Genomic DNA, 25,370 nt, shown 5'->3' with positions numbered 1-25,370 from the left:
GTTCTAGGTCGGTCTGTGAGACTCTGCTGTGTGGTGAATTGCACTTTGGCACTCGTCGTTCCCAGGTGCACCCCCCACAAGGTCCTCCACATCATCTTGTTCGCTTTCGTCGATGAACTTTTTGGACAGGGCTTTGCTTCTAAGCTTTTTTGTGTCCTTGTTGGTTGATAGGCGCGCTGCTTTACGTCTTTTTTGGCGACTGTTGGAGATTTTGACATGAAGAGTAATGTAATCTGGACGTGATGTTAGTCCACAGCTTATCGGCCTGGGCAAGACATACCCCGTTCCACCGCACTCTTTTCGGACCGCTCCCACCACTCGTTGCCGAAATCATCAGGCTCATAATCTTCATTCTCTGCCTCTAGGGCCTTTTGCAACTCTTGTTCGTAAATTCTATCATGCTGGATGTCAACCTCGTCTTGGGCGGCATCAAGTGCCTCATCTTCTTGGTCGGTGTCGTGATAGGTATCAGACAAAGCCGAGTTGTCATTGTCAGACGAGAGGGAGGCGCAATGATCAGCAAGAAGGCTTTTGCTGGTAAAAGGAAGGAAAGTCCATGGAAGGTTGTCTGGAGCAAGGCGATAGTCGTCTGAAAGAGCTGAATGGTTCATTGACAATGCCGTATTAACGTCGGTATCGTCTGACTGCTTTTCAGACTCTCCATTAAATACTTTATCATCAGCTTTCTTTCCCGCTGCGATTAGTGGTTCTTCATTCGTACGAGCGGTCATGTCTTCATCAAAAGGCATTCGATGCAAGTTGTCGCTGACAGCCAAAGCCCAATATACATGCTCGGGAGCGATAACTGCATTGAAATGTTGGTTGTTCTCAGTCTCCTTGTCCTTTGAATGATAAGTCTGGGCAAGGAATTGCTCTGCAAAAATGATGATGTTATATATGAGTGGTTTGAGATAAATCATGAGTTCATTGTACAGCTCTTGTATGATCATCAATGAGACGCTTGTCGTGGTTGTGTCACCTTGAGTTCTAGAATCGGGTCAGCAGTTGATCTCTGACAAGAATAGAAGACCAACTTCATGAGCCGTTGCATGGTTTTATAATTAAACAGGTCAATTCCGTGTTCTTTGGCAAATTCGTAAACCATTTTCTCTCCGACTTTGGTATATGTGCTACCTAACGTCTTTTTCAACATGGTACTGGATAAAGTTGTAGAAATCTCTGTGCCATTTCTCATTGCAAAGACTGCATCTGCGCCACCTGATTCTGCAATCTCCTCCTTGGTCATGCCCTCTTGCCGTAACTTTTTTGTGCGATATTGTTCCCGACAGCGTTGACGATTCACAACCTTGGCTAACAATTGTCGTTGCTCCATCGTACGCTGCTTTTTGGGAATAGACGATATTACAGAAATAAGTTGAAGGTCACGAGCAATCTTTCCTGTGGGATCGCCCTTTGCCCTCGTTTCGGTTAATTCCAAAGTTCCTTCCTCTTCCAAATGCACAGCTGCAAAGAATGAAGCAGAATGAGTCAAACATTTTTGATATTCGTCCAGCCAGACATTTTGCAGCAATCGATCCAACTCCTCAAATCTCTCCTCTCCAATAGTTTCCAGCCAATCCTGCACAGCCCACTGCTGTTCCAACTCTTCTATTTCGGGACGGCCTTCTAACGCTCTCTTTTTTTCATTGCCCTTTTTCCCTTCCAAATCTTCAAAGCGAGTAATCAAATCATTCTTTTCCTTTCGTTTGCGCTTCTTCTGTAACCGCTTCTTGTTGTCGTAACTAGTATTCTCAATGTATTCGGCAACGCCATTTGCCAAGCCTTCTTCTACCTTGAGCCAGGAAGCAGATACTTCCCTCGCTGCAGGCGCCAAACCTTCCTGGAACCGATGGCTCCTTTTCAGCTCTGTCTTTCTATTGCGCCGTCTGGGCTCTTGATCTTGATGTATTCGAGCTGATTCAAGAAGGTCAAAATACCACACAACCTCAGATTCACTCTTGCCGATATCAAGAGCAATCAAGTCTGGACGATACCTCGAATGCCTTGCCAAGGCAGCAAAGAAAGCCGACTTTTCATGAGAGTTCCAAAAGGCGTTGGTAGGATAGACGTATGTGGACTGAAATGACTGAAGAGTATTTTGAATATGGCCTGACAAGGAGCGCCGAGATGTGAGGATATGAGAGTCCAGGTGACGAAGATACCACTCGGAGTAGGCTTTCTCTGTTGAGTTTTTATTTCCAGTATCTGCCTCTGGCATAGCAATACTAAAAGTCAAAACTTTCTACGAGAGAGGTAAATTCCGAAATATTTACAATAGTAAACAAATTCAAAGTGATGACATCACGAGATTTATCCAAGTGACAGACACGACATTGGTAATGTTTTATCTATATATATTCAATTTGTTTTGAAAAGTCTTTTATGTTTATTATTCAACCATACACTTAATAGTAAACAGAGAAAAGAATGGAATCCCGCGAGTCTCGCAATAAACTAAAGTCTTCTCATAGAAAACAAGAGTCAGCTTACGGAAGAGACAAAGACTCGTATCGACATCATGAACGATCAGTCTCTCCTCGACGAGAACGAGAAAGTCGGGGTAACAAGAACCGTGAGAGGGAAAAGGACAAGGAATTAGATTCTAGGAGTAGGAGGGAAAAAGAAACCCTGGCGTCCGGCGAAGACTTGGTGAATTTAAAAGAGATTGGAGTCAAGGAAATTTCTGAGGATGACTATTTGTGATTTCAAACCATTGGTAACTCTCCAAACGCTAAAGAGCTTTCATAGTCTCAAATCCAGCGAATTCAAATCATGGCTCAAGGAAGAAAGAGGCAAGGTCAGTTAGTCGTTGAAGTTACTCGCCTCACTGCCCATGACTAACAACTGTTCCACGAATAGTATCTGGACGAGATGTCGTCAGAGTCTGCGCACAAGTATTTTCGAAAATTCGTCCGGGTATGTCCATTCGTACGACTATCTGCTTGCGTTTTGACTCTACCTGTTTGCAGAGATGGAATGACGGTGAACTGCCTAGAAAACACTACAGTCCTCCAAAGATCTTGCCGGCATCGTCCCATACAGGTTACCAATGGTCTTTTGCCGAGCGGGGCGATCTGCCCCTCCTAGCCTCTGTGAGAGAAGAAGTCAATAGGATGACACATTCTGGTGTATCTTCTATAGGATCTCGGAGGGGAAACGACGAAGTTGGATCTTCCGTGGGACCCATGTTTCCCTCTTTATCTTCAGTACGATCATTAGGGCCTTCCTTACCTACAGCATCTGATCGACAATATGCACACGAAGCGTCTCAAGACGCTCGTAAACATGAGCGCCAATCAGCATACAGAGAAGACGCTAGACGCGCAAATGAGATTGTTCCAAAGAACGATGGCAAGGAAGGCAGAATGGAGGAAAAAAGAGCAAAAAACGCCGAAAATAGGGCATACAGAGACAAGGATACGAGTGCAGGGCTAGAAAGTGACGAAAGAACATTGCTTGGTGATTCCAACAGTTTTGCAGCCGCGTAAGATTTTCATTATCGCAGCAAACAAAGCATACTCAAAATGTGTTTGCTAATGTGGGAGTTAGTGTAAGACGAAGGGATGAAGCACAGGCTAGACGTCGAGAACAAAAAGAACTGGCAAACCAAGACCAAAGAGCTAAAATCGACGAGAGATTGCAAGAGCGCAAACAAAAAGAAGCAGCAACAATGGAAATGTGAGTGCTTGTTAATCCAAACGGTGCTGATGACCCTTATTAATTTATACAGGTTGAAGACCTTGGCAAAACAGAGGTTTGGATGATGTTAGCTGGTACCTCTTGATACCGCCTCACATCTTTAAGAATGTCATTTACTCCGTCGATATGTCCAACCATGGGGTAGTCGTCTGTAACACATGTACACATACACATCCTATACCAAATCATGGTCGAATAGTAGAAGCGATGCATCCTGCTCGCCATGTCACAAGCCCTAGTAAAACATGTTTACTCCTCATCCTCCTCTTCAGCATCACCGCTGCCGCCAGCAGCCGCCTTGGCCCTCTTCCTCTTGACACGACCAGGTCGGCCGCCGCCGTAGGGAGAAGTGAGAGCATAATCAATGTGCCTGTGAATTTATGAGCCTATACCATCAGGAAAAAATACTTGGCTCACTTCTGAGAATCAAGTCGGACAACGAAGGAAGGAACGTTGACAATTTGCTTGCCAACACGAATGTGCCTTTGCCTAATGAGAACACGGGCGTGGTGAACAGACTTGGCAAGACTGTATTTAGGTTAATTCCATATCCCATGCACTTCTGTGCGACTTACCCAAGCTTGAAAACTTGGGTCTGCAGACGCCTCTCAAGGAAATCCTCAGTCTTGAGAGCCAATACGTAATCAAGACGCATGCGGGTGTCATCGAGCACACCAATTCGGACAAGTCGTCGAATCAAGGCATTGCCTTCAAAAAGACGCTTGGGGTCCTTGTCGTCAAGCTTGAGGAGTTCTCGAGCAGCTCGTCGGATTTTGGAAAGGGTAAGTTGAATACGCCAGATTTCTCGCTTGTTACGGAGACCGTACTCCCCTGCAAGCTATGAAAAGAGTCAGAAAAGATCGTGGTCGCAGGCGTTTAGAACAGCAGGAGACAGAATTCCATCCAATCCAACGCATGCACAAATTCTCCACTTTCTTGTCTACGCTAACTCTCCCAACTGCTTCCATTGTCTATTGCAAACCAGACACCCACCTTGAGCTCAGCGTCAAGTCGAGCAGCCTCGTAAGGCCTCTTGGGGACCTTGTAAGTCTTGGACTGCTTCCTGGGAGCGCTACAGGGTACATCAGGTTATGTTATTTGAGCTCTATCTTTGTGCTACTCACGCGGTCATCCTTGGTTAGGCAAAACAAAATTGCAGATCTGTCAGTTGTCGCTACTACCTTTCATCGACATTACTCACTTTTTGCTGGATGGTCAAAATTCTTCAACATCTGCCTCAAATCCATTTTCGTCGGTTGAGCATTCATCAACGGAATCAATATCGGGAATTTTTACAATCTGGTATTTGTGGCAGTAAAAACTCCTATCGGCGATATCTTTTAATTTGATTCCGTTTCTCTCACTGGTTGGTGTTTTCTCAGTCATGGTCTCTAGTCTTTCTCATTTGAACCTCAAAATCCATAAAAGGTCAGCCAACTTGCAACAAATTTCTCAGTTTCTTGTCTCTAACATCCAGTCTGTAGTCTATCAAGATGCCCCACTCTTTCGGTATTCGTGCGCGAACGCGCCACATGTTTAGGAGGAACTTTAAGGGTGCGTATATGGATGGGATGGAGCGATTGAGCGCTGATGAGTGTTATTCTTTTCAACTTTTCAACTTTAATTTAATTCGCCAATTGCCCACCGGCTTACGCTTCCTCAATTTCTGCTTCAAAATGGATACAAATGGATGTGTATATTGGATGGCAATGGATTGGCCGTTTGTCTTGGTTCTTACGGGATGATCTTCATTAATAGAGCACGGTGCTCCCAACGTCTCCACCTTCCTTATCAACTACCGGGTTGGGGACATCGTCGACATTAAGGCCAACTCTTCTCAGCAAAAGGGCATGCCCCATAAATGTACGTGGAATTGAAATTATTGCTGTCACCAATCATCTAACATTCATACAGTTTACCACGGTAAAACTGGTATCGTCTACAATGTTACGCCACGTGCCGTCGGTGTAATCATTTACAAAGTTGTCAACGGGCGATACCTTGAGAAGCGTGTCAACATTCGTATCGAGCACGTCAGACACTCTAAGTGCCGAAAGGAGTTCCTCGATCGTGTCAAGTTCAACGCTGCCAAGAAGAAGGAAGCCAAGGAGAAGGGTGAGGTCGTTATTCTTAAGCGACTTCCTGAGCAACCCCGAGAGGCTAGAATTGTCTCAATCCAAAACAACATTCCTCAGACTCTTAGTGCCAAACCTTGTACGTTTTTGCCATACTTATCAGGGCTGAGCTCACTTGTATTTGTAGACGAGACTTTCATCTAAGCTGCTTTGGGTTTGTTTGAAGTCACAAGGAGGTTTTGTACGATGAGATGGATTGCATACCAGTCATTGTGCTTTGGCTGCAGTAACAGTTTGTAAACCGGCGATAATTCTGGGAATTTGGTAATAGTACACGAAATGTCGCATTACGTTCAATATTTGGCCGCTTTCAACCTACCCCAAACCTTGTGTATGATATCATCATATCGTTCCGCCATTCCCTTATAAATTCTCTTCTTCAACTCTTCTTCCAAAAGATCCACTACGCCTTTGAACTTGGAGGCTTTCCGCTTCAATACCTTGATCATGGCAGCCATCGCTAAACTGTTATCACAGCATTAATTCGTCAATTTACTAGGCAACATCGGACCAGTAGTTCTTACTAATAAAGATCGTTCTTCCTGACACGATAGTGTTCACCCACTAGACCTTCAACGTGAGCATGATGCCTCACTCTAGCACGACCTGCATTGTATGTGTACTCAGCCGAAGCGAGCAACGATGCTATAACTTTCTAAGCGCATAATCAACTGATAAGTCTTATCACTGACTGAAAACAAGCCTGTCAAGTTTTCGATTATGGACATTGATTTGAGCAAAATAATATGGAACTTTCATGGTTGTGAGTGCAAAATTGATTAGAATGTTCATTTGCACAGTTATAATGTCGTTATGCACCGTGTCCAACTGGGAATGTCAGAGGAAGAAGAGGGATTTCTTCATATCAGCTATGCGATAACGTTGAATTACAATCTTTGGTTCACTTACATAGGCAGCGTGGTTACGGTTTTCAAGTTGACGGCTATACCAGCTAACGAATGCTGATCCTTCTTGGCGAGTCGTCCTACGCGCAAAAGATTGTTTTATTGCTGAATTAGATTTGTATAAGTGTACCGAATATTAGGTACGAGATTGAGATAAACTCACGATGCTTCAAGGTCCTATTGAAATCCGGCATGATATCCAAAGTCTTGGTATTTATCAATAAACCACAGTATGGAAAGTCTGCTTTGGCGTCAGGCTGTGTTCTGCGGATGACGGCTAATAGAAAAAAGTTGATGAACTCACACATCTCTCCATTTGCATCAATATCACAAACAGGAGCCAATCGACAACCAGCCTCATACTCAAACGACAGCAGAGTCTTTTCCATCGATATATGTGCACCATATTCATGGAAACCACGAGCCATGACGTCCACAAAGCGCCGAGCAAGAGAGTACTCATCAGTGACATAGAGAAAGTCGTCCGTATAACGCAGAAGGATCTGTCGCTATGTGAACATTTGGATTGATGCACGATATGAACAAACTTACGGACCCTTTTCGTCGACTCCAAGAAAGATATTCATTTTCTAGATACGAGTAGAAGAATGAACATAAAAGACTACTAACTTTTGATCCTTGCGGTATGCCAGTTCTTTGACGATAGTATTTCTTACCAATCTCGTATGTGCGTCAGCTGCACATACCTTTACGACACGAGATCAACCCAACTTACTTGCCAGAAATTATCTTTGATATGTTCACGTAAAAGTCTCAAGCATTCTTCTGTAGTAACAGTCCGTCTCTTGACCTACCAAGAACTGTCAGGCTGCCTTCATTGAATGATGTATGAGGGAGACAAATACTAGATCAACTATAGCAACATTCCTCATGTTCTTAGCAAATTCTTTGGCATGTTCTTTGAATGAGGCATGTACATCGGCTGTGCTCCAAAGAGGTTTATCTATATGAGCTCAAGTCATAATACTTTGGCACATGCTTACTCTCAGGAACTGCTTTCAATCTGAACAACTTTTTTGAGGTGCCTTGATATGCGTTGCTTCCCGAAGGAAGGAGAAGAGCGAACAGCATGATGCAATATTGTTCATTCTATTGTATACACATTAGTATGAAAGTGCAAAACACGGCGATTTTGTTATATAAATTACCTCGGAAAGAATCTTCTCGACAATGCCGAGCATTTTGTCCTGTTTGATGGTATCAAAGGCCGTCTGGATATCCATCTTGACAAAATGCAAACGAGGCCTAAGTAAAATTAGCTATGGCTAGACTTTTGTCATGCGAGCGTACATTTTGCCATGCTTGTCTAGCAGATCATTCTTCAAGTTGGATAAGGGAGCAAAAATTTCATTTGTACCAAAAAGAGATCCTCCCAACATCTGTTTCCGTCTTGTCTGTTGCGAATTTTCAATGTCAGTATTAACAGTATCTGCTCAATTCATCTCGCCCAAGAACTTACCTTCTCACAAGTCAACACTCGATGGAGATCACCCAATATCTGATTTGGACTTTGGATGTATTCTTTTTTTAACGATACACCTGGAGCTTGCTTTTGCCTCTGTCATCCAAGTAAGTTTGATCTGATTGCACACATATCAATGGTAAATATCTCACAATTTTACGTCCAAGATTGACAATGGGTCTAAACCCACTGGTTTTGGGAATGAGTCGGACCGCCGATACACCAAGTCTGGCTTGCCGAGCGAAAAATGTTTCATTCTAAAAACCGTCTTTGAGCTTTGCCAGAAAAACCTTTGAAGACGGTGAAAGGACTTGCCTGCGAAAGCTCTTCTAGAAGCCGGGTACGAAGCTTATCAAAATGAGGCTGTGTAGCTTTTGCCCAGTCTTCTTGGGCATAATAAAGTGTCTCGTACTTTGTCATAGTTGTCTCTGTGATATAAAATGTGTTCTACGAACAGGTATCATTGATTTTGCAGCTTAGAGAAGTAAGAAATACCTTTAGAAGAGGTATTAAAAAGCCGTCAAAGATCCATTGAATTAAATTATGCACCAGTCTAGTACGTTTGTCCATTTCCGCTTGTGAAACACGTTGTCTTTCCTCGCCAATAATCTTCAGCCACCTGAATTCAGTGACCTGGATGTTTTGAAGGGCTGAATGCAGATTTATAGTCTCGAATTGTTTAGCTTTGATGAAACGGCGAATGTCTGCAAGAGAAAGATTAGTTGAAGCCAGAGGTGATAGGGGAAGATACTTGCTAACTAAGAGGACACGCAAATTGTGTTCACTACCAAGAGTTTCGGTACTGAAAAGATGCTTGATAACTGTGCTGACAAACCAACAGACCTGTAACACAGTTTAGACACTGATTCTTCTGATGAAAAAAATTATTTTACCTGATTATGGCTTAGGGGGGCCAACAACAGATTTTTTGAATCCTTTGCCCTTGTAGGAAGCAGTGAAGGTTCGCTTTCAGAACGGCTGATGCCATTAGGAGTAACTTGAGTGACGAGCTGAGATTGAGTTTTGTGTTTCATAGGATGTAGCGAAAACGTTGATGGCGATACGAACTACACACATCGTTGAGCCTTCTGATCTCAACTTACCCGAATCGACAAACCTCTCTGTTTTCTTTGGCCTTTAGTATGTATTAATTACCGAACTGAATTCACAAGTAATACGTACAGAGCTGCATTCTCTCATAATTTGCGGATAATCAATTCGACTATGCCTAATCAAAATCTCTCTGGCAATGGGTATCATTCTTTCTAATCGTTGATTAGAACCTTTGACGAGGAACGTTATGCCATTTCTACCAGCAAAAATGGTCGGAAATATAGAGTATAGCAAACCTAAACAAGCCACTTCACTAGGAGATGTGCGTGGCGGCGATTTAAGTGTGTTCAAAATGTCTGTTGGGATTAGATGCATTTATACGAGTCTCACTTACGAGAAGGAGGAAGACCACTTGATACTTTGCCAGCTGTAATGAAGAAGGGTTTTCCATAAAACATCTTTTGTCGATCAATGTTGATATCTGCAGGACTAACGTATCTCTATCAGTGGTTATCAAGGAATACGACTGGCACACACCTTTTGATTTTCGCTGAGGGCCTTGATGACGGAGGCTCGCAAGATTTATTTGGATGAGCGTTTTGTCCAACGTCTCCGATATGGATCTTTCTTTGCTTTTTCTTACTCCTTCTATCTTTTCTGTTCTCACTCTTACGTTTCAGCTGCCACTGAACCTTTGAATGTGTCTGGTATTGCTGTTGTTGATCATAAATATCGTATAGTGGGGTGCCGCTCAATTGCAAATAACAATTGTTACCAACAGGCAGAAAGAGGGCCGAATGAACGATGAATTTATGAAAAGCGCGGTCACCAACTCTAAGCATAATTGATAGGTATACGTCCGCAAATGATACAACCTCTCCCACCTTTTTCTGATGATTTCCCACGATGTTGACAGAAAGGTATTAGCAGGGTTATGAATGTATTGATTTGGAATATGAGGCCGACTGAGGTTGATGGGTTGATCAGCAATGTCATACTTGAGTGACAAATGTTAGCCTGCGCTGCTCAAATATCCTCTATACCTTTTGAACTTGCTTTTTTTGATATAGTGGTAAGAACGTTGCTTCCTAACTGTTTTGATGATATCTGCTTTCCAAGCTTATTCAAGATTCGGTCTACGGCCTCTTGCTGACTGAAATGCACTTGTTTCTGACCATGGTCGAATGTGATTTTATCAATTTCTTTCTCCGTTATGAAAGCGCATATCGATGTGTTTAAAAATTCCGCAAAATTTGCTGAATCACCTTCTTTTTGAATAGGTTCTCCTAATAGGTGTGACAGAAAAACTGAGAGCGAGTACAGATGGGTAAAATAGTTTGACAGTGTTTTATGGTGAATGGGTGAGGGGGACTCAAGTTTTCCCATAATGAGTTCTATTTGCCTCGGCTGAAGAGTTGCTTTTCATTGTCAAAGACAACATATAGAAGAAATAGAAAAGAAAAGATATTAAAACAAAACAAAACGCGTAAGAAACTCAGACGCGACGCGGTTTCATGGTGACGTCACGAGCTATTTTTTCATTTTCGTTCATTTTCTATCTGAAAATATTTTCATATCATAATCAGAATGTTGGCAGAAAAAGACCTGAAAGAGATTACAGCAGGCTTTGGAAACTTAGAAATCTTGCAAGGTGAGTATATAGCAATTTTCTGCAGTCAGCAGCTGCTGATAGTCATACAAAAGAGAGTGGGCAGAGCCTATGCAAGACACTGGAGACACAGCTCTTGTCCGACGACCTTAATGCGCGGAAATCCGCCTGCGAGGTCATGCTTGAGCTATTGAACCAAGGGGATGAAGAAATGCTTGAACAGCGGAGGGTAGGCTTCTAAAACAGTTGAAACAATGGTTCCTAATGAATTCAGTTATTGGTTCTTCAAGACTCTCCTCTGACGTTTATTCCTCTAATATTACCATTAATTTCTGTCATTACCGACACGGCATCACATTTATTGGTGCTCATCGCCACTTATGGTCGATCTCGGGAGGTTATCATGGCCCTGTCAGAGGCTTTACAACACATAATTGACCGTGCCGAAGGATTTGTCGTCAGTGACGGCGAGGGTGAAGACTTGCAGGAAAAGACAGAACCCAGCTTGGAAAGTCTATGGGCCGAGTGGAGGGCTGTTTTAACCTGCTTGAGTAAGGGTAAGTCTGATTAGATATGTTTGTTAGATTATATTGAAACCAGCTTGAGCTATCTCCAGACTTCCAAACGCCCGTAGCACTCCCACTCTCCTCTCATTATGCGAAGTATTATCATCATCGCTCATCTCCCTTGGGCCTGAAGCTCATCGATACCCTACGTGGACATGCCTATCAGCTCTGAATCAATTTGTGTTGAAGGCGTGGGAATGGGTACAGGGCACCTCCGATAAAGGTGGCGAGCAATCTGTAAGTAACCTTGCCACGAAACCGATAGTCTTGTGATCTAATACACATACAGTCTCTTCTCTCAAATCTCTTATTTGAAGGCGTCACTTTGCTCGGAAGTGGTTTAAAGGCTAGCATCACAGAATGGTGGTTCCTGGCAACCTTCCCAAAGTACGCCGCAGGCCCTAGCTTGGTTGAGACGCTTGACAACAGTGATCCCAATGGCGAAGCAAAAGCAGGACAACAAGAGCTGAATATTTCGCGAGTATGTGTCGCCGTTTGAGATGACTGACTCGAGAATGACATCCACATCGGTAGGAAATTATACAGAAACTCCTTCCTTCTTTCTCCTTCATCGACCGTATCATATATTCCTCCAACCTTTCCACTTATAGCACATTTGCTTCCTTCAACATACTTGCTGTGACCATTGGCGAGGGGAAGCTTAATGAGAATCTCCCTGATCCCGTCCCGCGTTCTATCATTGGGGATATGATGCCTGTACTCTGCGCCGCACTCAGCGGAACAAGTGTGGATGCTGGAGTTGCTTGGCTTTGGTGGCTCGTGAATGATGCCACAAAAAGAAAGAGAGATGGAAATCAAAATATTGATGTTTCGTATGATAATGTTGCGATGCTTGTGGAAGTGAGTACCCGTAAAAACATCAGAGGGAAGAAACACTGAAAGATCGACCCGGCGTACAGCTGTTAATACCCTTGACGGTCCAACATAGCAGTAGAATTATGAGGCTCGCAACTCTCAAGCTCATCGGAGCAACCATCTCAGCATTAGATGGACTAGACCAGGTGATGGCCTTCAAACAGGTATGGTCAATGAAAGCAGCACATTCAGGATATTGGATGATACAAAGCAGGTATTGGAACCAGAGAATCCGTTTGACACAGTTCGCATCGAGTGTCTCACCGTTTTGCGTGAAGTGACTGCTTCCAGTTCTGTATGTTTGATTTCGACAAATTTAAAAGTTTTACAACTAATCTAATGATAGGACATTCTTTCTCTCCAAATTTTAGATCATCTTCATCCGGTTCTCTTTACTCGGTTTAACACAGAGAGTCAAGACAATGGATTTAACCTCTCTCCTCTTAAGCTTCCCACCTCGCCTTATATCGATTGGTGGACCGGTGTAGCCCAGTACGTATGGTTTCTCTCTACTTTTGATAAGTCAGACGCAACCGGGATAAGAAGCAAGTATCGAAACGAGATTGTCGAATGGATAGAGGATGTATACAGAAAACTTGAACAAGTCAAACGGACGAGAGACACAAGCCAAGTCGACCCGATTCAAAACCTTTCAGAGGGTAGATTAGATTTCGTTCTAGCTCGTTTGGAAGATGCGCTAGACAGATCCAAGTCTGCATTGACAGCTTGAACTATTGTTATTAAAATGTATAACGCTAACATGGTACATTTGTGTTTGTTATGGTTGACATCTATCCAATTGAAAGTAAAGAACTCATTTCCTTGAGTTCTTCTTGTGTATTAATCCATAGTCCTTTAATTACGGTTCCATCTGTCTTTTGTCTCTACACTTTTGTGTCTCTTTGCAAGACAAGCGTATTGTTATTTTGAATACAACCCTCAATATCCCACAATTCTATACTATTCATTTTCTAATCAACCATTTCAACATTATCTTTTTAACAAATAATTGAATTTTAATTATAAGACATTTTTACTAGTCTCCATATATTACGTAATATTTTCAGCACTGTTCTACATTCGGGAGACCGTGGTTACCAATCAGATCCCGTCGGAACTGATTACAACATTTCTCTCATCCATTATAATTGCTATATCCATTATTTTCTTCTATTGAACAAAATTCAACTCAAAATCAAGCTACAAGCCAGGTTTCAAGCTGAAAAGCTTACCTTTCAAGGCTTTAACAAGCGAGGAACGCTGAGAGTAAGCTGAAACAAAGCGGAGAAGCACCATCATTTGGTACTTCGGCGGAGGTTGAGATCACAGCAAGCCACATTCATTTAAACTCAATCATAATACAAGAATACCTTTTCGTGGCTTGACACCTGGATTTTGGTACTCCGTCGGACTTGCCAGCGCCAGCCATTGGGGTAAAATGCTTACACCGTTGGCTGCTGAGCCTCGCGCGAAGAGAACCCATGCCCGACGGTCCTGTGGGATATGTAAACTGCGAAAGAGTCGCTGTGAATGTAAGTCGCTTCTTGGCTGTATCTACTGCTTGCTTACCTGAATAGTGCCGGATTTGGATGTCCCATCAGGACCGGATCCCCTCCCAAAAGACAAGGCATGCCATCGCTGCAAAGTTCTTGCACTGCCATGCGTCGTCGACGACAGCAACAGAAAACAGCGCAAGCGCAAAGATGGTTCGGAAAGTGCTCAGGTAGGATCCAGGCAATTCAAGCGTCGCGATTCAAAAGATGCTACTGTGCAGACACTTTCTACAGAGCCGGGAGTCACAAGCCAGAGTACTGTCTACAAAGTCGATCATACTCTGGACACTGTCAGCGATTTAACATTAGTGCAAGGGCCACTTTTACCAGCGAATCCTGTGGATAACTATGAGGAACTCAAAAGGGAGCTGAACGCGCGTGGTATTGATGGAGATGCTGGCAAGACAAAGAGTATCAAATTGCATGGTAGGCCACTTGAATTAACCTGTGCCATGCTTCGAGTTGCGTATGGGAGGAAGGAAAAAAAAGGGAAGAGGCTTAGATTGGAGGATGATGAGATTGAGATTGACTCTTTAGTCGATGATACGATGAGATCGCGCTTGGAGCCAGGGTAGGTTGATATCTTCATTGCAAGATGCTAACACTCATAGCGTCGCACAATTACGAACATACCATCCTCATCTTGACGACCTTTCAACCATGTTTGACGAGCTGCACAGGAATGAAGAACCCACAATCGCTCTTCTCATAGCCACTGTCGCATACCTCGCCAGTGCCGTTCTGCCCCCCGATCAATCAATTCGTAATTTTCGTAATACTCTCAACCCATACATCTATCAGCGACGCGATATGTTACTCCTTCGTCACCCTCATACATTTTTTGCGCTCCAGTTTCTTGAATTGTTCATCACACATTGCCCTTTTGGGATTCTTCCCCTTCACCCTACAAATCTTCAAAATCTTAGTGTTGCCAAAGGCCTTACAGCAGCAGCAAAGAATATATCAAAACAACTCCAATTTGATAAGCTCATTGGGCAGCTCCTAGCTGGACCAGGAATTAGACACAACTTTCTCTGCGGCGATCTTTGGCTTTGGCTAGCTCTCATCGGAGCTGAGGCTGCAGCTATGCTTGAAGAGAGTAATCCTCGCAAACCTGCTCGATTGACGGAAGCTCGACGTGTTGTTGAAATATTCTTCACTTCCACAGATAAAGGAATAAGTCTGTGGCAGGAAAGTCTGGGAACAGAGATGATGGCTGTGCTGATCGGAAAACTGGCTCTATGCGACAAAATTGCAAGGTTAGAAGAAGTTCTAGATGGAATGGCTCGAATTAGAGGTGTTCTGGAGCATAGTGCGAGCGATCCGTCAGTGGATCCTGTCGCTGGGGTGCTCACTGAATTCGAAGAGTATACCAGACGTACAGAACAGTTGGATAAACGCCACGACATGATGATGGGTGAGTGTATCTGTCACTCAGCAAGTCAATATACTGATTTTAATCAAAGTTATGTTGCGTGAGTATTCTAAAAATGTAGAAACGGGTTGGGCTGCATACCGCGCCATTCGCAGACGATACGAATTCAGTAAAATCCATGTGACGGGTCTTCGTGCTCTTATTGCCACACATTACCTGCCGGGTTCCCCCTACGCTTATCCTGACCTTCCGCCAACCGTTACTCCTGCTCATGCTGTTGCCTACGCCATCACAAGAGCCTGTAATCCTTCAGATATTGTTCGATTTATCAGCGATACTTCTCACGCAGGGGGCGCCACGAGTGCCGTTCAAGCAGTTTGGGAATGGGGCCGTCGTCGTGGCGTCAATATGGAGCGCAACCTTACCGCATGTGCCGAGCTTGCTCATACTATGTGCAACGATATGCACGGCCCTGTGTATTCTTGCATCGTGCCTTTACATGAAGCCATCTGTATCTCTGTCGAGTCGGCCAAAATCCTCATGGAAATGGAAGCGGGAACAATACATATCCTTCGCTCAAGTAACCAACTCTACAAAGCTTTCCGGTCTCGATCCTGGTTAAATGCGATGAAAGGTGTAGCACAAAAATTACACAGCATCAGTCTGCTTTTTCAAGATGATGGTCTGGGCGGGGAGACGGTTGCTAATGGTGCAAGTAACCTCATTGGCTCCATGGTCCGTACAGCTGAAGAATGGACGAGAAGTCTACAAGAAGAAACTGCTAGGCAAGAAGCTAATGCAACGGGCGATATGACGCTTGATGCTACTCAATTACTTTCTCAGCAACGACAAAACTATACAGCCAGCAACAGTACTCCTACTCCCTATGCACAAGGGGTTGTCACATCCCACCAGCAGTATATGGACACCTCTGATCGATGGATGGCGGGCAGCGATCACCAATCCAGCACTCGAAGCCAATCTCATCCTACGCCACCCACAGACAACACTTCTTCTTTACCTTCTGGTACTCCACTGTCTTACGTTCAAGCTCCCAGTCACCAAAGTCAAGGTCATCCACACCAGTATCCACAGTCACAACGGGAACAACACACACAGCAGCCGACACAGCAGCAGCCACTAGACATATTATTGTCAGAGATGTTTGGTTATTCTGCTGGTCCTTCCCAGTCCCAACGAGCACTCCAAACGCATGCTTAGTGAGAGAATAGGCTCAGTGCTGTTGGTGTTAGATTCAGTTCCTGTTGATAAAGACGAGGCGTACAGGTGAAGAAGTAATGGATTAGTGTTGTCATGTCCTCACATCGAATTATTAATAGCTAACCCTTAGTATCTTATCATATTATAGTTGTATCTAAAACTTTTAATTTTGCTTTATATTTCTTTGCACATTTTATCTTTACCCAACGAACCAAAGTTGTTCCAGATTGTGAGGATTACACTATAATGCCCTTAGCAATCCTTTCAATGTCTTATTCACTAATCAATTGAGGAATGCATAAACAAATTTATTGATCAATCTGGTTTATGAAATGATATCTGAACATGCAATGATGTTACCGCCTTGCTTCCTACTTATTTTCGTGCAGGTTGGATAATCGTTTGTAGGATATGTAAACTGATTCTAGATTCTTGGGTTCTCGATTCTAGGTTCTCGGTTCTTGGTTTTGGAACTGTATATCAATGTATTATCATACAAAGTGCAGGCATAGAGTGAAATACTCCAGAACTAGCATTAATATAATTATAAAGGAAAAGGAGAAAACTAAGATACAATTAAATAACTATGTACACCATTCTCCACCGTCGGACATCCATCTCCGTAGGGGTTACAGTAGGACTGTAACAAATGAACCAAGACTGGATGAGCTATACATGTCAATATCGCCTGACTGTCACTTCCTGCCATATACATGAGTATTCAGCTTATACTGTTGGTGTATAATGAAAAGTTTAATATGAGTTTGGCGGGCTCTCTTATCATGTATCAATCGTAGTCGTTAAGTTATGCATATGCACGCTCATTGGTAGCTATACATTACTACTGCACATAGTCATTAGCAACCCTTTCAATTACTGAACAATCAGCAAACTCACTCCATTGCAATTCCCAATACTCTCACTCTTTGAGCTCATTACCTGCTCATATAGTCTCCCATTGATCCATCTATGATACACCAAACAACCGCGCAATCTCATCCTTCTTGTCCATCGGCAGACTAAGAAAGGCGCTTTTCATTGTGGGATCAGCTCTAAATACCACATCCGTTAATATTCTTCTCTGCTCTTCGTCATCAGCCACTTTTTCTCCACCTTGCTGTAGCTGCTGATGTTGCACTTGATTGGACGGTTCTGTGTGGGATGTAGGCGTTTTGGGCGTACCAGGTGTTTCTCTCGTCTAATTCGGTAAATCAGATTAGAAAGCCACGCTCTGTCTGTAATTCTCATACATGATACCCACACTATAGATCCTAGCAGTCCCTCGTCCTTGTCGATCTCTCGGAGACTCAATACTACTTATCACACCCTTGACAGCAGGTAACGGCAAGCCACCAGGAAAGTGAGCATGCGAACTCGAGACGCTTGAGGATGTTTGATCAGTGGCAGTCTTTGGAGTCAATGGGGAGTGAAGGTCCTTCTGTTGCTCTTCCAATTGATTTCGTTGTTGATCACTTGAATATCCGCCCGCTACATCATTTGCGCGAAAGACTGCATGTTGCGTGGATGCAAATGCGAGTGATTGTGCTTGAGGACGACGGGACCGCAGCGACGAAGGGCCAGCGTCTGGGTTATATGGCGTATCCAAAGACATTTTTGAAGACGGTTTCTTATATGAATAAGAAGACTTCAATACTTATCTACATGTAATCATTTTGTTCAAGAAAAACGATTACGTAACAATTAAATTGTTCAATGGTTTCATTTAGATAGAGCACTATGAAACATCAAAGTGATAGAAAAACGGTAGAGAGCATCAACCATATCGTAAAATCTAGATAAAGAAACGAGAAAAGGAAATGAATATTTGTAATAGAACGAGAATATGTAGTCACGAAATTCTGACCAAAAAATCGTGCAAACATGAGATGTATTGTTGATGATACTGCTGAACTGTTTCTCAAGTTTAACAAAGTCCTCATGTCGAGCAATCGAGCGCTGTCCTACTTTGCTCTTGTTAAAATCCACATTCCTTGCCTCTCCCATAAATTACAACACGGTATGCCCACATGCTGCGGACTCTCACATAACTAAACACCCGTCCTTGTCTTTTTCATGTCCTCTTGAATGGGCACCCCTCATCCCTCTTTCTTCCTTGAGCGCTTCCATTTCCAGTCCTCTATCCAGCGCGGTACTTCTCGACCCCGTTTGCAATCGCTTTGTTGCTCGTTTGTCTCCACCTTGAGCAGCTTGTCTGTACCATTTGAGCGCTGTTTGTGGGTCTGCCTCAGTCCCAACACCAGTCTGCAGTGATGGTTCAGTCGGCGGAAGATAGCGCACAAGATGGAAAAATTTACCTCACTAAAGTAGCCAACGGCATATTGCGCCTTTGCTAAACCCATTTCCGCAGCTTTCTTAGCCCAAAGATAGGCTTCTGTATCTGACTGAGGAAGAACACCAGGAGATCCGACAAGATACCAAGCTGTCAATGCAAAACATGCGTCCTTGTGATCTTGTTGCGCCGCAATATTCTAAGTCAGTGAAGTTAGCCCAGCAATAAAGCAATTTGCGGAGATAGGTACATAGTAGTGGATAGATAATGCAGGATCCAAGGGGCATCCCATTTTCCCATACTCATAACATTCTCCTAGCTTGAATGCACTCGGGGCATATCCCAATTCTGCTGCCTGTGCCAGCAGCTCTGCTGCATAGTCAAAATCGACAAAAACAACGTTCTCTATACCTCTCTCATGTAACAAAGCAAGTTCATGTAGTGCATGGGGAAATTCCTCGGTGGCGTGTTCAGCTGAGCGTTTAAGCCATTTGACGCCTTCTTTCGGTCGACGAGGGAGACCGAGAGCACCGTTGAGTTCTGCTGTGCCAAGACGGTACATAGCGCCAGGATGCAGACCCACTGCAGCTTTTCTGTCATCTCGGTCAGCATCTCCGTTGGTCAAAGATGTGACACTTACTTGTAAAATTGCACTGCCTTCGCACTTTCTCTTCGACAACCCCAGCCATGCTCGCAACAAGTACCAGCCCTATAACAAGCATCTGGGTGACCATGTTTGGCAGCAAGAATAAAGAGTGGGAATGCTCGGTCAAAATCTTGTCTCCCTCTGACGGTGCCTATACCGTTGGCATAACAGTCTGCCAGAAAATATTGTGCATCAGGATATCCTCTATCCGAGAGCCGTTTGAGCAGGAGTGTAGCTTCCTTGATCACTTCATCTCTTTTTTCTAATTGCTTCACTATTTCTGGCCCAGGGTTAGGATCATTCTCTTGTTCAGGAGGAACCATTTGCTTGGCAGATTCAATCATAAACACCGAGAACTCGAAAATCAGTTCAGGATCATTGGTTTTCTTCGCATTCTCGCGATATAATTCAAGCGTACGGTCGTGAGAGAGAAGATTAGCTTGTTTACCTGGACGTAGATGGGCTACGTAGCGTCAGCTAGCGCTGCTCTGTATCCAATGATCTACTTACAGTGGTCGAAAAGTGCCGCCGGCTGAGAAACAACCCGTGATCTATCCCCATAGATACTACTATCTCTCCCGTCCACCGGAGAAAATAGCTGATTCTCCTCATATACACTGGCTGGGTGGGTCTGAGGAACTGATGGTAATGATTGTTGTTGAGGCTGGGCTTGGTAATTTTGTATATTAGGAATGGGAACTGGAGGAAGTTGTTGCTGCTGCTGCTGCTGCTGATAGGCCTGCGCACTGGTGGCCATCCTGTTGGAATGAAATGGAAATAGAGAAGTGAAATGAAAAAAGCAATGTAAAGTAAACAGAGATGAAGATGTTATTACGTAATTAAAAGTACACAACCCAAAAATGGTTCCCAAAAATATTTATTTATCTCAAAACGATCTTTACCTCAATTTCAACGGAATTAGATTCACGTGGCAAGCTTTTTCAACGTTTCTATTCCCTTTTTTTCTTTTCTTTTCTTTTCTTTTACATCTACGTTTTATTCTACAGGCATGCGCGCCTTTTTACGTTCCATCCCGAGGCCATTCCATACATCAGCCTCTACCTCTGAGTCCGCTTCTACGCTTTCTTTACCGAAATGGTCCCCTCATACCCTCAGAACAGGTCTCATCGCCCGTAAGCGTGGGATGACGGCCCTTTGGGACGCAGATGGGAGAAGATGGCCTGTTACTGTGCTTCAAGTAGATTCCAACCATGTGCTACGAGTATCTCCTCCGCCTTCGACCTCACCCTATCACACACTTCAAATAGGCGCTTCTCCAAGACCTGAAAAGACAACGACAAATGCGCTGCTGGGGCATTTCAGAAAAGCTGGTGTGGAACCAAAGTACAAGATGAAAGAATTTCAAGTGTCAGATGATGCAGTGGTGCCAGTGGGTACAGAATTGAGCGCTGGACATTTTATTCCCGGGCAGTTTGTAGATGTACAAGGGACGACGTGTGTTTATTTTCTCTTGTCAAAAATGTTGGACGGTAGCTGATAGTAGGGTCAAGAATTGGAAAAGGCTTTCAAGGTGTAATGAAAAGGTATGGCTTTAGAGGGTTAAAGGCGTCACATGGTACTTCAGTCAAGCATCGATCAGGTGGATCTATCGGACAAAACCAGGTTTGCTAACCCTTGCGCGCTTTGCTTATCGTTAACACATACGATTGTAGGACCCCGGACGGGTTATCCCGGGAAAAAAGATGCCTGGACACATGGGAAACCGGCCGCGAACAACACAAAATCTTCTTATACATCGAGTTGACCATGTTCTCAACCTCTTGTACGTCCGCGGATGTGTCCCTGGTGCAGACGACTCTTTCATTTATGTGCGAGATTCAAAGAGACTAGTGGCCTCCAAGTCGCAACTGGCTATGAAAAAGGGAAAAGAGCAAGAAGAGTGGTTGAGCAAGGGTGTGCTCAGTTTGCCCATACCAGCAGGTACTGTGGAAAGGGTTAAGAAAGAAAATTGGCCAGAGGTGGTAGAATGGAAAGGAGAAGGATGGGCCGAGAAGCAATAGTTTTGGTTTTCTTCATGTATAGCGCATGTAATGCATCGTGCTTCTCATGTGAAAAGACAAGCAAGTGAAAAAATGTACAAAGATAGGTAAATAATGATGATTATTCTACATAAGCACTCTACCGACACCCAGCCCGACACCAACCATGAGGCCCAGGGCCAACACCGTGTTCTTAAGAATGCTATCCGCATTCGGACTTGCGCCATTCAAGGATTTGCTAGACACACCCGCCGAATTGCCAGATGAAGCCGTGGCGTCGCTTCCGACGGACACAGTGTTTGTCGGCGCCGGCACATTGTTCAAAGAGGCAGCCAAATTGAATGGAGCGTTGCCATTGCTGTCGTAAAAGTCGAGCAGAATATAGGTCGGGTTTCGTCCCCAAGGTTTTCGACAGTTGTCAACATGGAATCCAATGGAACCAGTGCCAGATTCTGCGTTGGTTTCGTTAAGTTTGTCTTTGTTTGGCACAAAGAGCTGTGTGCCACTGAAAGAGTATGTCTTGTGCCTTGTCAGAAAAATGAATCATGTTGACAAGAAACTTACAGAGTCAAGGAAGTGGTTGATAAGGTATGGTTGCGGGGTAGATGTTCCAGACGATCTGTTGATAGCACAGCCAAATTCTTGATCCGTCACATCTACAAAGTCATGAGGAAAACCCCCCTACACGCAAAACAGCTCACCATAAGCATCTTCCCACAAGGCGGTAAACTCATCAATAAGGTAAGGAACGCTGTTCAAGTCTGCCTGATTGTCGATGAACGCCACGACAGTCTTGCCTTGATCAATCATGTCAGACAATGTGGGCCAGTCTTGGAGTGTACGCGGTTGTTTGGAGGGTGTAAAGGTTTTATTGGAGAGACCACTTGACTCAAAGGCAGAAGTAAAAGACGTGACAGGAAGGTTATCAATGTTAACAATCACAAGCGTGATAACTGCTATTGTTAGCATGGAATATTGATCAGTGTACAGACACACCGTCATTAGGATTCAATTTAACCCAGGAGGCAACTTTGGACAAGTAATCAGAGAGTAAACCGGCGTCCAGCAACCACTAGAATACCTGTCAGCTCTCTCGTCCCGCGCCCATTCTAACTCACGCATGCTGAGTGGCAGAGATGTATTCCGTCTTGAGCTTTATGGCTATCTTTCATCAATACACTCTTTTTTTGATCACACTAAGCTCACGCTTGAATCTGCAATGTACGAATACCGTCGTTCTGCCCTCTGTCAGTTTGCGTCGTCGACCAGCTCATAAACGCACCAGCTGTGCCGTCACATCTTTACCCTGGTTTTCGGCAACGCTACTGCCTACCGCATATGAGTTGTGGGCCCCAATATATGTCACATTGGAATACAGCTGTCCGCACAGCTGCGCGTGACCGTTGCAAGTTGTGGCAGCAAGCGCCGAAGGAATGGAAAGGAGAGCGAGCGTGAGAAGGCGTGATAGCATTACAATGGTTGAAAGATGGAAACAAAAAATAAAATAAAAGAAGGAAAAGAAAACAACAAAAGAACGTTGTGCCAAGTGACGTTGTTGTGCTGCGAAAAACAAAAATCCTATTCAAACATCGTGGTGGTCCGTGCAGGGGGTCTAGAGAAAAAAGGCAGTCGTGGGGGACTTATGCATAACTTGAGTTGATGAATTGAAAGGTAAGAAATGACGAATCAAATATATACATTGAAGAGACCATGTCGGCGATGGCCGCATGGCACGTGGCAGTTCAAGCTATGCATCAAAGTGCATGCATTAAGAAAACGGTATGCATGTATGTCGCTGCTTGTATCTATGGATTTTTTTCGCAGTTATGCATGCATATTTGCTCGTTAACGCCGTATTTTGACATCTACCAGGGCATGAGCTCGTTTCCGACGGAAAGCGGGAGCAAATTCAGACGTCATAAGAACCACTGTTTATCTTCCCCAACTCTTTGACATTCTTTATATTTTACAATTCTCATTATTGATTTTTTGCGACAGCTCTTTCCTCATGGTCAGGAAACTCTAATTAAGCGCAGAGTATCTTTTACACTCGTTCCAATTTTGCTTTCTGCTGCTTCAACCATTTTCAAGCCATGGGCACAACTCTTTCGCCTTTTCGCTATATACAACTCGCAAAGTATCTTCGCAACAAGTGGATAGATACTATACCTACGGCAAAGTCCAAGAGGAAATCTAGACTAGTAGGGGATTTACCACAAGCTCGTCAGAGTGACTATCTCGTCTCGGCTGGTGTAGCTCATGCTGCTGTCGATGATGACGGACCATCGGTAGAGGCATTAGGTAGTCCCACCTCTTTTCCACGTGGATACGCAACAGAGAAAGATGGACATCATAAACTGCGTCACCTTCCCAAACTTGCCCCAGATCCGAAATGGCCGGCAGGTCCGACAAATATTTATCACTTGATGAATGATGAAAGGTTGGCTTCCCCTGGAGCAGTCAAACCTCCTAGAGAAGTGGTTGTGTTGTGCCATGGCAAGTGCTGACGGCTTCTGGAGGTATAAACTGATGAATCCCCAGGGTTATATGGGTTCTCGACTGCAACACCTATCCCACTGTTTCCCTCCCTCAAGTTGCATTATTGGGCAAATGTGCTTGAAGTATTGAGAGATAAAATCGGTGCCAAAGTTGTCGTCGTTGGTGTCAAGGGGTAAGTTTGGTATTTTTTTTGGGCATACTGTTGATGTAGTGATAGTACCGGGTCGATCAAAGAAAGGGCAGAGCAGATGCACGACTTCTTGAAGAGTACTCTGCCAAAAGGCACTGGCGTGAATTTTATCGCACACTCCATGGGCGGTCTTGATTGTCGACACCTCATCTCTACCATCAAGCCAACCGCCTACAAGCCCTTGTCCCTCACTACGATTGGTACCCCTCATCGCGGCTCACCTTTTATGGACTGGTGTACTGCCAATATCGGAGTTGGTTCAGCAGCTGTAGTGGCTACCGCTGCGCTCACCGCCGAAAAGCTGAAAACCCTTCCCTATTCTTTAAAGTCACCTTTATTATCTCGATCATCATCCAAAGATATTTCCAAAGATGATACCATTGCTTCCTTTGCCACTGGGCTCACCTCGTATCTTCTCTCTATATTTGATTCTCCCGCCTACTCCAACTTGACTACCTCTTATCTTCGTGATCATTTTAATCCCAACACTCTTGATGATCCCTCGGTCAAGTACACCTCTGTAGCGGGCCGAATATCTCGAATGTCTGTACTCCACCCGTTATGGTTTCCCAAATTGGTCTTGGATGCTGCAGCTGAAAATGGTTACGCGGAGGACTCATCCAACATGGTGTTGGGAAAAGATGAGGAACCGCTATATGAAGGCAATGACGGGCTGGTCAGTGTATCAAGTGCAAAATGGGGCGAATTCATTGGTGCAGTTGACGAATGCCATCACTGGGATTTACGCGGCGAAGGAGGCCTTTTCCCCTCCAGTACTTCTTCCATCTCTCTTGGCGAAAAGATCGATCTTGGTGTGGGAGGGCAAGAAGACAAAGATGGTATGCCGCATGGAGTGAATGAGCATCTTGGGCTGGTAGCAAGGCAGAAAGAGATTGACAAGAACCAAGAAAACCAAAGTGGCAAAGACAAATCGCCGGCATCTCCCAAGGATATATTATCAACTTCACTCCTTTCGCCCTCGTCTTGGGATTTGGCCCAGGTAGGCCAAGTAGTTGATTGGGTCACGAATTTCCTTCCAGGAGGCCAGTCAACCGAAGCGGGCAAGCGACAGCTGGAGGATGCGAAGAACGAGAAGGAAAAGGAGTTGAAGCTTATACAAAAGGAGAAAGAAACCGAAAAGAAAAAGAGAGATAAATTTAATCTTGAGCGGTTTTACAGTGCCTTGATGTTGAAGTTGAGAGACGATGGTTTGTGAGACTGGGTGGTGGCAATCGAAATGAGCTGGGTTGATTTTGCATAGGTGCATTGT

At 44.1% G+C, this 25,370-nt stretch overlaps 12 protein-coding genes across 12 annotated transcripts; 6 read left to right on the top strand and 6 right to left on the bottom strand.

Moving 5' to 3' along the window:
- Positions 1 to 3: 3 nt before the first annotated feature.
- Positions 4 to 2,218, bottom strand: L203_102060 (uncharacterized protein; the record flags this gene model as incomplete). The annotated part of the gene is made up of 3 exons (XM_066211489.1): positions 4 to 233; positions 281 to 987; positions 1,035 to 2,218. 3 exons carry the CDS (start codon positions 2,216 to 2,218, stop codon positions 4 to 6), a joined length of 2,121 nt encoding a protein of 706 aa, XP_066067586.1.
- Positions 2,219 to 2,427: 209 nt separating this feature from the next.
- L203_102059 (uncharacterized protein) lies at positions 2,428 to 3,764 on the top strand (the record flags this gene model as incomplete). Its single annotated transcript, XM_066211488.1, has 6 exons — positions 2,428 to 2,699; positions 2,749 to 2,797; positions 2,860 to 2,916; positions 2,970 to 3,484; positions 3,550 to 3,678; positions 3,731 to 3,764. 6 exons carry the CDS (start codon positions 2,428 to 2,430, stop codon positions 3,762 to 3,764), a joined length of 1,056 nt encoding a protein of 351 aa, XP_066067585.1.
- Positions 3,765 to 3,948: 184 nt separating this feature from the next.
- L203_102058 (40S ribosomal protein S9) lies at positions 3,949 to 4,831 on the bottom strand (the record flags this gene model as incomplete). The annotated part of the gene is made up of 5 exons (XM_066211487.1): positions 3,949 to 4,069; positions 4,117 to 4,227; positions 4,275 to 4,537; positions 4,693 to 4,771; positions 4,824 to 4,831. The coding sequence occupies 5 exons, from the start codon at positions 4,829 to 4,831 to the stop codon at positions 3,949 to 3,951; spliced, it is 582 nt and encodes a 193-aa protein (XP_066067584.1).
- A 361-nt stretch (positions 4,832 to 5,192) lies between these two features.
- Positions 5,193 to 5,978, top strand: L203_102057 (uncharacterized protein; the record flags this gene model as incomplete). The annotated part of the gene is made up of 4 exons (XM_066211486.1): positions 5,193 to 5,253; positions 5,458 to 5,562; positions 5,614 to 5,913; positions 5,962 to 5,978. The coding sequence occupies 4 exons, from the start codon at positions 5,193 to 5,195 to the stop codon at positions 5,976 to 5,978; spliced, it is 483 nt and encodes a 160-aa protein (XP_066067583.1).
- Positions 5,979 to 6,127: 149 nt separating this feature from the next.
- L203_102056 (uncharacterized protein) lies at positions 6,128 to 10,661 on the bottom strand (the record flags this gene model as incomplete). Its single annotated transcript, XM_066211485.1, has 24 exons — positions 6,128 to 6,299; positions 6,359 to 6,479; positions 6,527 to 6,662; positions 6,744 to 6,844; positions 6,903 to 6,980; positions 7,044 to 7,242; positions 7,292 to 7,420; positions 7,476 to 7,550; positions 7,606 to 7,682; positions 7,744 to 7,849; positions 7,909 to 8,005; positions 8,051 to 8,154; positions 8,220 to 8,318; positions 8,375 to 8,479; positions 8,538 to 8,669; positions 8,718 to 8,926; positions 8,978 to 9,065; positions 9,116 to 9,289; positions 9,340 to 9,357; positions 9,405 to 9,487; positions 9,670 to 9,764; positions 9,813 to 10,109; positions 10,160 to 10,272; positions 10,332 to 10,661. 24 exons carry the CDS (start codon positions 10,659 to 10,661, stop codon positions 6,128 to 6,130), a joined length of 3,138 nt encoding a protein of 1,045 aa, XP_066067582.1.
- A 201-nt stretch (positions 10,662 to 10,862) lies between these two features.
- On the top strand, positions 10,863 to 13,056 carry L203_102055 (uncharacterized protein; the record flags this gene model as incomplete). The annotated part of the gene is made up of 9 exons (XM_066211484.1): positions 10,863 to 10,926; positions 10,980 to 11,113; positions 11,159 to 11,441; positions 11,491 to 11,687; positions 11,740 to 11,931; positions 11,997 to 12,311; positions 12,371 to 12,490; positions 12,541 to 12,621; positions 12,673 to 13,056. 9 exons carry the CDS (start codon positions 10,863 to 10,865, stop codon positions 13,054 to 13,056), a joined length of 1,770 nt encoding a protein of 589 aa, XP_066067581.1.
- Positions 13,057 to 13,764: 708 nt separating this feature from the next.
- L203_102054 (uncharacterized protein) lies at positions 13,765 to 16,475 on the top strand (the record flags this gene model as incomplete). The annotated part of the gene is made up of 4 exons (XM_066211483.1): positions 13,765 to 13,858; positions 13,904 to 14,450; positions 14,560 to 15,296; positions 15,346 to 16,475. The coding sequence occupies 4 exons, from the start codon at positions 13,765 to 13,767 to the stop codon at positions 16,473 to 16,475; spliced, it is 2,508 nt and encodes an 835-aa protein (XP_066067580.1).
- A 967-nt stretch (positions 16,476 to 17,442) lies between these two features.
- On the bottom strand, positions 17,443 to 18,087 carry L203_102053 (uncharacterized protein; the record flags this gene model as incomplete). The annotated part of the gene is made up of 2 exons (XM_066211482.1): positions 17,443 to 17,673; positions 17,737 to 18,087. 2 exons carry the CDS (start codon positions 18,085 to 18,087, stop codon positions 17,443 to 17,445), a joined length of 582 nt encoding a protein of 193 aa, XP_066067579.1.
- Positions 18,088 to 18,515: 428 nt separating this feature from the next.
- Positions 18,516 to 20,168, bottom strand: L203_102052 (uncharacterized protein; the record flags this gene model as incomplete). The annotated part of the gene is made up of 5 exons (XM_066211481.1): positions 18,516 to 18,737; positions 18,791 to 18,964; positions 19,016 to 19,358; positions 19,406 to 19,874; positions 19,922 to 20,168. The coding sequence occupies 5 exons, from the start codon at positions 20,166 to 20,168 to the stop codon at positions 18,516 to 18,518; spliced, it is 1,455 nt and encodes a 484-aa protein (XP_066067578.1).
- Positions 20,169 to 20,420: 252 nt separating this feature from the next.
- Positions 20,421 to 21,432, top strand: L203_102051 (50S ribosomal protein L3; the record flags this gene model as incomplete). Its single annotated transcript, XM_066211480.1, has 3 exons — positions 20,421 to 20,866; positions 20,923 to 21,034; positions 21,085 to 21,432. The coding sequence occupies 3 exons, from the start codon at positions 20,421 to 20,423 to the stop codon at positions 21,430 to 21,432; spliced, it is 906 nt and encodes a 301-aa protein (XP_066067577.1).
- A 105-nt stretch (positions 21,433 to 21,537) lies between these two features.
- On the bottom strand, positions 21,538 to 22,882 carry L203_102050 (uncharacterized protein; the record flags this gene model as incomplete). The annotated part of the gene is made up of 7 exons (XM_066211479.1): positions 21,538 to 21,930; positions 21,976 to 22,067; positions 22,113 to 22,364; positions 22,408 to 22,483; positions 22,530 to 22,572; positions 22,618 to 22,649; positions 22,694 to 22,882. 7 exons carry the CDS (start codon positions 22,880 to 22,882, stop codon positions 21,538 to 21,540), a joined length of 1,077 nt encoding a protein of 358 aa, XP_066067576.1.
- A 622-nt stretch (positions 22,883 to 23,504) lies between these two features.
- On the top strand, positions 23,505 to 25,316 carry L203_102049 (uncharacterized protein; the record flags this gene model as incomplete). The annotated part of the gene is made up of 3 exons (XM_066211478.1): positions 23,505 to 23,907; positions 23,953 to 24,082; positions 24,128 to 25,316. The coding sequence occupies 3 exons, from the start codon at positions 23,505 to 23,507 to the stop codon at positions 25,314 to 25,316; spliced, it is 1,722 nt and encodes a 573-aa protein (XP_066067575.1).
- Positions 25,317 to 25,370: the final 54 nt, after the last annotated feature.

Source organism: Cryptococcus depauperatus, chromosome 2, assembly GCF_001720195.1.
Source record: "Cryptococcus depauperatus CBS 7841 chromosome 2, complete sequence".
Taxonomy (NCBI): domain Eukaryota; kingdom Fungi; phylum Basidiomycota; class Tremellomycetes; order Tremellales; family Cryptococcaceae; genus Cryptococcus; species Cryptococcus depauperatus.
Note: the sequence above shows the minus strand (reverse complement) of the source record. Positions and strands in the feature narration are given on the sequence as shown.